Source organism: Lichenostomus cassidix, chromosome 2 (genome assembly GCF_008360975.1).
Source record: "Lichenostomus cassidix isolate B80296 chromosome 2, HeHo_3.0, whole genome shotgun sequence".
Classification (NCBI taxonomy): domain Eukaryota; kingdom Metazoa; phylum Chordata; class Aves; order Passeriformes; family Meliphagidae; genus Lichenostomus; species Lichenostomus cassidix.
The window spans coordinates 149,826,261-149,836,835 of NC_139482.1; the positions used below are offsets into that span (position 1 = coordinate 149,826,261).

The window sequence follows — 10,575 nt, forward strand, 5'->3', positions numbered from 1 at the left end:
GCCATGGGCAGGAACACCTTCCACTGTCCCAGGTTGCTTCAAGCTCCATCCAACCTGGCCTTGAACCCTTCCAGGAATTTGGAATCCACAGCTTCTCTGGGAAAAAACCTCAACTCTCAAATCCAGCCCCAAATCTCTGTTGGTCCTGAAAAGCACCTCCTCCAAATCCCACTGTAAAAAGGTGTGAAGTTTCTTCTGCCTTTTCCTTATTTCATTCTAGGCAGTTTCTATCTTGATTCCTCACTTTCTTTTCTCAAAATGAGATTTTTCTTAGCTTTCCTCTTTGAATATCTGGACATTTGTCCATTCCACCAGCACTTGTTTTGGAGTGCTGGTGGAATGTCGGTGAGAAAAAAGGACCATGGAGTGGGCATGGAGTCACAGCACAAGGTTTTAAGATGACAGAGGGCAGGTTTAGATGGATATTAGGAACAAATTCTTCCCTATGAGGGTGGTGAGGCTCAGAGAAGCTGTGGCTGCCCCATTCCTGGAAGTGTCCAAGGCCAGCTTGGATTGAGCTTGGAGCAACCTGGGGTAGTGGAAGATGTCCCTGTCCATGGCAGGGGGGTGGCATGAGATGGCCTTTAATGTCTCTTCCAACCCAAACCACTCCCTGATTCTATAATTCTATGAATATTGATCCCCACTCAGGGCTGTGTCTCCCTGGTGTGCTCTGCTAGGGGAATTGGAAAATTCCAATTCTGCCGCAGGAATTGGAAAATTGGGAAGCTGTGCTCTCCTCCTGTGTGTCCCTCTGCAAGGGAAGCTCCACTTACAGGAATGGTGTCTCTGTGCCACATCTTTAATCCTCTCTGCACTGCTTAAAGGCAAATTTTAACAAACCAATTAATGCAGCTTTTACAGGGAGGAGCTCTGCATAAAGTCTGATAATTACCGCAATAAATTCTGTTATGAAAATGACGTCAAATCTTAATTCAGTCAGCCATAAACCATCTGCCAGCTCCCAGGTACCCAAATGTACCATCAATCAGAAGTTCACCTCCTCCTGTAGATCATCCAATTATTTTTTCCCAAGAATTAAGGGATAAAATTTGTCCCAGGGAAACCTCCTGTTTCCTGTGTCCTCTGCTCCAACACCAGGCAGTGGCTATCAGCACATGGAAACTCCTGCTTTTTTATACTCTGAAGTCTAAATAATTCTTTATAGAGTCTAAATAAAAGACTCTATGAAAAATCATGCTTTGGGTGCTCTTGGTCCCCTCCTGAATCCCCTGTGAGGCACAGAGTAGCCTTAAATGTTTTCAGCATTTTAGGGAATTCAGTCCTCCAGGTGGGCTCTTCACAGATCATAAGCATCGTCCCAAAAAAGATTGGGATTGGACCAGCTGGATTAACAGCAAGGACACCCTGGAAAACTGCCTGTTCCTCATGCTGGTGGGACCACAGGCTTTCTGTGCAGCCTTCAGGCTTTTCAGGAGTCAATAAAAGACCTCCTTGATCCAGAGCCTGTTCACCTTCAGCACTGTGGCCTCGCTAGAATTTGTCTCACAGCCACCCCTTCAGGCTGGATGAACTTCAGAGAATACAGAAGCAGAAGACAGATTTTTACAGCCCAGCAAATGCTGGGTATTTCAAGTTTCCTAAGTGATTTCCAAGTTAAAATCACAAATTATTTTGACTTTTTTTTTTTTGCAATTTAATTTAATGAAATTCTGAACCAAGTCAGCCGGTCCCTTTTATTTTGCTTTTCTCCTAAATGAAAAAAAAAAAGGAAAAAGCATAATCTTTGTAGTTCAGTAGCATAAAATGAAAGAACTGCAGCTATTTGTTTCCAAGAGGGAAAGGAAAATTTATCATTCTCTAAAGAAACAAGACAGCTTTCCCATTTTCTAATCACTTTTCATCGACATTGATCTGAAGATGGATTAGACGAGCGTGAGCCACATTTATCTTTCAAATTCCCTGCTCTACGCTCTGAATAACTTCATCTTGGTCCTCCAGTCATCAGTGTCATGGGGAGAAACCATTTGGGTCATGAAATATCCTTCAAGCTGACACCAGAGGCAAGGAAAACAGCATGGGAATGGCTGATTCCAGGGGAGTTATCACCCAGTGCTCAGTGGGAAGCCCTGAATTGCTTTTCAGGTTATTCGGGGTAACCATAAAAACTGGGAATTAAAAAACGGGAAAAAATCTAAACAAAGCCCCCACAAAACAAACCCAGGGAGGTGCAGCTTGAGCAGCCTGAGCATTTCATGGCCTTTTGTCCAACTCTGGGGTCCTAGCACAGGAAGGACATGGACCTGTTGGAGCACCAAGATATCAGGGGGATGGAGCAGCTCTGCTGTGGGGAAAGGCTGGGAGAATTGGAATTGTTCAGCCTGGAGAAGAAAAGCCTCCAGGGAGACCTTAGAGCCCTTTCCAATTCCTAAAGGGGCTCCAAGAGAGCTAGAGAGGAATGTTGGACAGAGGTTTGGAGTGCCAGGACAATGAGGAACGGCTTCAAACTGACAGAGAGCAGTGTTGGATTGGATATTGAGAAGGAATTATCCCCTGTGAGGGTGGAGAGGCCTTAGAATAGAATTCCCAGAGAAGCTGTGGCTGCCCCATCTCTGGAAGAGTTCAAGATCAGGTTGGACAGGGCTTGAAGCAGCCTGCAATAGTGGAAAGTGTCCCTGGCCGTGGCAGGGGGGTGGAATGAGATGAGCTTTCAGGTCTCTTCCAACCCAAACCATTCTGGGATTTTATGATGATTCTCTGAAGAGCCCAGGGTAGGGAGGTACCTCCTCACCGCCATCACATTCCCATATCCACCACGAGTCCAGCCCAGGTGACTCTTTGCAGTCTTCCAGGACCATCTTGAGCAGAAGGATGTGTGGATTATCTCCATGCACTTTGCCTCTGTCAGAGTTTTGGGAGTTTTGTTGGCATTGCATCCTAACTATCCTTTATCCCAAATCCTCTCCCTCTGCGGTAAAAACCTGCAGCCAAAATGAAATCACAGCTGGATGAAGGAGACTCCCAATGCCACCAGGATGATGAACACCTCCAGTTTGCAGCTGTTTTTTCCCAGCTCTGAGTCTTAATGCTCCCTCCTTTCCCACCCCTTTTTTTTCCTCATCATCCTGGCACCAAGCAGGGACTGACAAACATTTCCCTCTCCCCCAGAAGCTCCTGGGCTCTGTCAGGCCAGAGTGATGGCTCTGTCCCTGGGAATTGCTGGCAGAGCAGCCCCTGGTGCTTTCAGCCCCTGGCTGGGGACACTTCTGGCTGTCTCCACGGCGCCAGGACCTGAGCCAACCCCAGCGCCTTTTCCAGCCGGATTACACATCCCTCTCTCCAGGTTTTTTCTTTCTTTTCTATGCACAGCTCAGTTTTCCCTCCTGTCTGCAGGGATTGCTAAGACCCCACAGTGGAGCTGGAGGGAAATGCCAGGGTTGGGGCTGTTTCTGTGTGCTGCTCGAGTGGCCAAGACCCCATAAAACCTTTTTTTCCATATGGAGGGAAAGAAAAGGGGAGCTGTTCCCAGGAGCCTGCTACTGATTCCCAGGGTGTTTTGTGCCAAGAGGAGATTTTCTTTTGTATCCCAGCATCCTTCCCAGAGCTCTGCCAGGCTGATTAACCTGCTCAGAAATCCCAGTGGGCACCGAGTCCTTCTGCAGCCACCACTGAGCCAGCACTTCCTTCACTGCATCACCAGAGAAGTCTTAATTATTTTCTGAGAAATGGAAAACTAAAATCAAGTCTCCTTCCTTCATTTCCTCATTTTCCAGAGCTCTTTTTCGTCTTCTAACTGCAAATAAACATTTTGGGAGTCACTGAGCTTGCTGCAGTCACAGGTAGATAACACAGCACACTGATAAGAATGATGGAAACCATGTGGGGTCAAACCCAAGACCAGTTTCTGCCTCCTCTCCATGGCAGAGTAAAAAAGGAGCTTGGAAAAAGAAAAGGATGAGGCTGTGGTGATGAATCTTCAGGAAGATCCCCAAGACTTCAGGGGTTGGTGCTCAGTGACCCCAGACACAGAGTGGTGTCACTTCACTGCATAGCACCAAATGGATGCTGATTTTGGGAATGTTTCCATGTGCTTTTCATGAGTTTGGAAGTTTCAGGATGAACAGAGAGCTGTGGAGAGCTGCTCTGGGGATTTCCTGTGTGCAGGAACAGATCCTGGGGTTCACTCCTTGCTGCTCTGGAGTTCCTTTGTTGGAACAGATTTTCCCAGTCCCCACCCTCAGCATTCCACTCCTGCCATCCACAAACCTCCAAGAGCTTCACAGATCTCATCCACATCCAGCCATAATCTCCTTTCAGGCCTAAAGGTGGTAGCCTTTGCTCTTTCCTCCCACAGAACATTCTCTATAACTTTATCCATGGCTGGAAATTGGCCACCTTTGTCATTTTTCCTTTATCCTTCTCTCAGGAAGCCCACGGAGTGCCCAGAATATTCAACATGCAGGTGCAGACTGGAGCTGTGCACTGCCATAATAACATTTTCTGTTTCATTCTCTCTCCCTTTCTTATTTATTCTCTTCTTAATAACTCACAACACTGAATGTCTAGGTTTTGCATAACGGTTATCACCCTTAGGTGTTGTTCCCCAGTGACAGGGCTGATCTGAGGCCACTGCTGTAGATGTGAGCTCATCATTGTTTGATTTTGGTTTTTTTTTTCCCTTAATTTCTGTTCCCTACATGGATTCTCAGCTGCTCTTGCTCGCCAGCCCATGACAAGGAGGGCTCTGAGGTTTGCTGATCACGTTCAGGGTGCATGATCAGATCTGGGAGCATCCTCCCAGCATGAAGGAGAGGCTGAAGGTCAGGAGAGTGGCAGATGGAGAGATTGTTAAAGCAGGGATTGGCTGGGGATAGAACCTGATGCTGAAGGTGGCCATAAATAATGCCAGCAAAAGAAAGGGCTTTCGTTTGAGGGGAAAAATCAAATTATTTATGAACTTCATGCATAAGATCACTTCTGCTGCTCTCTAGTACAGCTGCAGACATCAGCAGCTTTGAAAACTTGTGGCAATAAAGCAGTTATGGGAGAAAAAATGTTATTTCAATGAAAAAAATCTGTCCTAACCAATGTTTTTTTTCACCTTTTGGGAAACTTAATTTCATTCCAGTTTTTGCTCTCTGTGTGCTTTTGTCTCTGTATTTCTTCCTGCTGCATCTTTCCAGGCAGACTGATGGTCTCCAAAAAACACTGTGGGTGGAAATTTCCCTTCAGGAAACTTCCAACTTGTCTCCTTAAGACCCACTCAAGAGTTAAATAGATTCCAGTTTTTAGTTGCAGTGGTTCTAAAATAAGTTCCAAAAAAGATAATTGAATAAGTCAAGAATTTTAGCACCTCTTCTGCCCTGCTGATATTAATCACTGTCATGTTATATCATGGAATAAAGCAAGAATAATAGCAGCAGCATAAGCAAAGCCCTGTATTGCAGAGTTTAATGAAAACCTCAGTTGCAGATTTAAAGAAATTGAGTGTTTTACATCCTTTCCTTTATTAAACCTGATTAAAAAAAACCCCAGACTTCTCTTTATAAAAAGGACTAAAAAACTTATTTTTCTCCCTTTGAATGAAAGTAATTTAAGAATGTTTTCACTTCATTTTGAGATGTTGTACCTGGTTTGTACATTCATCATCATCTAACCACCAAATGCTCTCACCCAGAGCCTTCTCCCTGGGCGTTTTGGGGTAAAAGACCAACTTCAGGCACATCTTATTCTTACATTAAATTTTGGACAAGCAGAATCCATGGCTTGGGTGATCCAATGAAAGCTGCCCCTGTAGGGACAATTCCACAGCAGCTTTCCTGTCAGCATTGCAGTGTGGAGCTGGGAAAAACAACAGCCTTACAAAAACGTCTTAGGAAAGGACAAAATGAGAAGCTGAGGTTGCTGGATGAGCCTGCAGCAGATGGGAATTTAGGTTTCCTAGGGAGCTACAATGATCTCAGCAGCATCCTGGAGTACAGATGTGACTGCACAGTCTCTGTGTGGTTTCATCTCCCCTCAGTCAATGCATTTTGGTGACAGCATCGAGCTGTGACACATCCTGGGCTGTGTGTCCCCTGCATGCTCCTCACCTTCTCCACAGATTTCCTTCCTCATTGTCATCCTCCACAAGCTGATTTCCTCCCACCCTTCCCCGTTCTCCTTTGGCAGGTGGCTCAAAAGGGCTCTGTGAAGCCAGGGAAGCCTTTTCTTGCCCAGTGCTGTTTTTGTGGGGATAATTAATTGTGAAAAGCACCACTGGTGCTTGGAGGGGAGAAGTTGAGTGGAGCAAAGCCTTTAAAACCTTTCCTTTCCATACCCACTGAAGCACAAACCCATTTTCCAGCCCCCCAGCTCTCCCCAGAGCCTTGTCTTGGTGCATATCAGCAAAACCATGGAAAAAGATTTTCTGGATCGATATCCATGGTGGGATGCTGGTGGGAGACTGGGTCAATAAAGCCTCCAAGGCTTGATGTGGAGTTGATGGAAATGTTTTGAGCCTCAGAACTGAGCTGCAGCTCATCCAGCAGCACAGATTTGGTTCCCTGGCGGAACAGGGAGCAGGTTTTGCTGCAATTAAAGAGTCTATAAATAGCTGTGCTGCATAAGGAATGTGCATCAAATGCAATTGTGTGTTCAAAACGACCTGATTTTAATCTGGATTTGAAAGAGTGGGTTGGGTTGGAGGAGACCTTAAAGACCTACAGTTCCACCCCCTGCCATGGGCAGGGACAATTTCCACTCTGCCAGGTTGCTCCAAGCCCTGTCCAGCCTGGCCTTCAACACTTCCAGGGGTGGGGCAGCCACAGTTTTTCTGGGCAAACTGTTCCAGGGCCTCACTGCCCTCACAGGGAAGAATTTCTTCCCAATATCCAATCTAAATCCACCTTCCATCAGCTTAAAGCCATTCCTCCCTGTCCTGTCGCTACATCTGTGGAATTCTCAAAACCACACTTAGTTTTTCAATAGCAAAAACCTCAGCTGAAAGCTGAAATATCCAGCCTTTAAGTGATGGAGGTGGCAGTAGAAAGAAAGGCATTTCCTTCCTGAAAATAGATAATTTGTACACCAAGTGTCATTTTCACTGATACCCCACTTTATTTTGGATGAGAATCTGCGCAGAAAAAAGTATTTGTTGATACAAGGCAAGGTAAAATCATGGTATTCCTCACATTGGTACTAATCTTTCTTTTTTTCTCTCTCTCCTTTCTTACACTTTCCTCCTCCTGCAGCAAGAAAAACAGCAGACACCAAACAAGAGACCCTGGGAAGGCATCAGGAAAGTCCAGTCCCCACCATCATGGGTTAAAAAGGACATCGAACCTGTGGCACAGTCTCCCCTAGAACTAAAAACTGTAGAGTGGGAGAAAACAGGAGCCACCATCCCCTTGGTGGGACAAGACATTATTGACCTTCAGACAGAGGTCTGAGCAGAAAAGGAAGAAAAAGGACTTTTTTTTTTTCCGGAAAACAAACAAAACAAAACAAAAAAACCCCACATTTTAAAGAAATGATTAATTTAAATCGGAACCGAGCAAGAGAAGTGTTTGGTTTCTTTTGAAACCTTTGGTAAGATGGAGAAACTTTTGTATTGTTCTCAGCAGAGAGGGGGGAAATATTACTTTATAGAGTATAGTAGCTGTAGGTTCAGGACAACACGAGCTTTCCCAGGCAGGACTGGAGGAGTGAGCCTGGAAGAGAGCGAGGAGGAGGAGGAGGAGGAGGAGGAGGGTGGGGAGGAGCTGCAGGGGACAAGCCCTGCTCAGATGCTCTCAGGTTGCTGCCACACACCAGGAGCCTTCCTGCTCCACCACAGGGAGGTGTGGAAGGACCAGCAGCCACCACAGAGGGCCCAGAAGATCGGAGTTGTTTGGGGACATCGAGAGGGGACACCCGCGGTGGCATCCCTCGCTCCCCCGCCTCTCCCTCACTAGCTCATCCGAGGAGGAAGGAGATGGGACACGCCAAGCGGTGGCCAAGAGGACATTGCCACTCCTGGGTGCCACACCACGGCCTGGCAGCAGGTCCCCGAGGAGGGGGACATGGTGGCATCACCTGCGGCTCAGGTGGAGAGGTGAGGTGGGGATTCCTCCTCTCATCCCTCCCTGGCGGAGCTCCTGCGTGGGAGGAAAGGATCATCTCCAAATCCTGCTCGCCCCATCTCCAGGGAGAGGGTGGAAGGTGGTAGAAAACAAGACCAACAAGAAGAATGTAGGTCGTTGTCGTTGACTGTTAAATAGATAAACTCAGCACGGGCCTTGCAAAGGTCCCCTTGGCCTCATCCTTTTATTTTTATTTTTATTTGGGTTTTTTTTTTGGTTCTGTTATTTGTCCTTGCTTTCGGACTCAGATTTATTCCAAGCTGCCCCTCCCTGGAAGGCAGAGAGAGAAAGAGGGAAAGACAGATCTGCCGCTGTACCTGGAGACATTGGTAAACAGAGACGTTGCCTTAGGACATTGAGACAAACTGACAACATGAATAACGTCCACTTGGAAACAAACAAACAGACAAAAACAAAAAAAAAAACAAAAACAAAATAATCTATTTTTTTCCTTCTTCTTTTCTTTTCTTCAATAAAAAGAGAACTTGAAACCCGAGACCTTTCTTTTCTTTGGCTCTTGTCATTTTGAATGCCTTTCCGTGCCGTAGGACTGCGCAGGCATGGGGTGAGGATGCCACCTGCTGAAGGTGGAAGGCAAGTTGCTCCGTGGAAAGTTTGGGATGGTGGGAACACACAGCCCCTTCCTGCTGGCTTGCAATGTTTTGTTTGGCTTTATTCAGTCGGGGTTTTGGGTATTTTCCCCTCGCTGGCTCTTCTCCTTGTTCCCCTCTGCCCAGAGCCAGCAGCAGGTTTGTGGTCCTACAAGAGCGAAGAGGTGGAGCTGATCAGGAGGGTAGGACATTCCTCATCATAAAATGTCTTTTCATTTCACCATGAAAAAAAACCTATTTCAAATTTTTTTTCATGAAACACTTATCAAGGTTATTTACAAGAAATGAGGTATCTCCATTTCACCCCAAAAATGTTGTGCAATACTCTTATCATTAAAAAATATAGGACTGACATGACACAAAGACTTTATTTTTTCTATTATTTTTAGCATTCCTAGCACTGTCTGTCTGATGTTTGGAAACAACTCTCCCAGTTTTGGAGATGGGTGGAGACAAACCTCTGGTTGTGAGCAGCCAGATTGTGCCAGACAGCAGCAAAGTTTGAACAGGGTCTGAATTATTACTGTGCTTGGGTCTCCCTTAAATAAAAAAATACCAAACCCCACATTTTTAGGGTAAAATGACCAATGGGTACAAAATGCAAAGCAATCACTGCCCCCAGCTGTGCTTCCCCCACGGGGAGATGTTGCTTGATGTGACAACATCTCTGCTTTGACTTCCCCTTGGGCCACCTGGGTGATCTCCAAGGACTGTGGAATTTATTTTGCCATTTGTAGGATGTGAAGGATGAGAATGAAGACTTAAATAAATCCAAATAGTTAAAAAACAGGGAAAGTGGTTACTCATAAAACTGTGATATAATTGTTCAATTTTAGCTTATTCTATGAAACAGGAAAGCACAAAGGCCTCCCTCAGACGCCGGGTTGTATGATATTGTAATTATTATAATTACACATTATGAATTTTAGCATACAGATATCTTTCTACTGTGTTTTAATTCTTTTCTCTTTTTTTTTTCTTCCCCCACCCAAGCCTGCCCTCTTCACTCCAACCTTCCCTGCTCACCCATTCACTCCTTTGCAGGACATTAACGATGTTATGTAATTACAGAGATAAATGTTTGTTTAAGAACTGTTGGTATTCAACTTTCTCTGCTCAGCTCCTCTGGTTAATCCTGTTTTCCCACGCCCTGCCCTCCTTCCATGCCTTCCCCTCCTGCCTCTCCATGTTCTTCAACACTTTTTTTTCCCTTCTGTACAGTTTTCAGAGCACAAAATGAATGTGTCTTATTTCTAATAAAAGAGGTGGAAACTCCAGCCCTGTCTGCTTTTTAAAAGCGCCCCTGCCTGTGCCCCACGTGTGCTTTGCATCACTCCTGGGGGCTGGGAAACCTCTCTTGGCCCCATAGTTACCACCTGGGCTCTCAACTCTGGGAGAGTCACAACATGGGGCTGAATTTGCCCGAATTTCAGCTTTGTACCTTCTTTGTACCTCTAAAAATACATACCATGAGTTTTTATACATTTGCAGGACATGAGGAAACCCCTTTTATGTGCAGTGCAGCTTGTTTTTATTTAGGTTTCTCAAACCCACGGCCTGGTGCCTCCTTCCCAATATCGTGGGATGTGAAGGGCTGAGATTTAACACGGGTCTGGCAGCATTTCTGGCACAGGGCAGGAATGTGAGGTTAAAGTTTCCAGTGGGGCCATGGTAATGCTGATTCCACCCTGCCCACATGGAAAAGCTAATAATGGAATTCCAGAATGGTTTGGGCTGGAAGGGACCTGAAAGATCATCTCATTCCATCCCCCTGCCATGGACAGGGACATCTTCCACTATCCCAGGTTGCTCTAAGCCCCATCCAACCTGGCCTTGGACACTTCCAGGGATGGGGCAGCCACAGCTTCTATGGGTATTCCACCCCAGGGCTTCCCCACCTT

General features: G+C 45.9%; 1 protein-coding gene across 10 annotated transcripts in view; it reads left to right on the forward strand.

Moving 5' to 3' along the window:
- ADGRB1 (adhesion G protein-coupled receptor B1) overlaps window positions 1-9,951 on the forward strand; it is a 276,988-nt gene extending 267,037 nt beyond the window's left edge. For all 10 annotated transcript variants that reach the window (XM_085053675.1, XM_085053680.1, XM_085053673.1 and 7 more), the window contains one exon: window positions 7,194-9,951. In XM_085053675.1, the coding sequence (XP_084909801.1) occupies window positions 7,194-7,391 (198 nt within the window). In that variant the 3' untranslated portion in view covers window positions 7,392-9,951. The remainder of the gene's footprint in view (window positions 1-7,193) is intronic.
- Window positions 9,952-10,575: the final 624 nt, after the last annotated feature.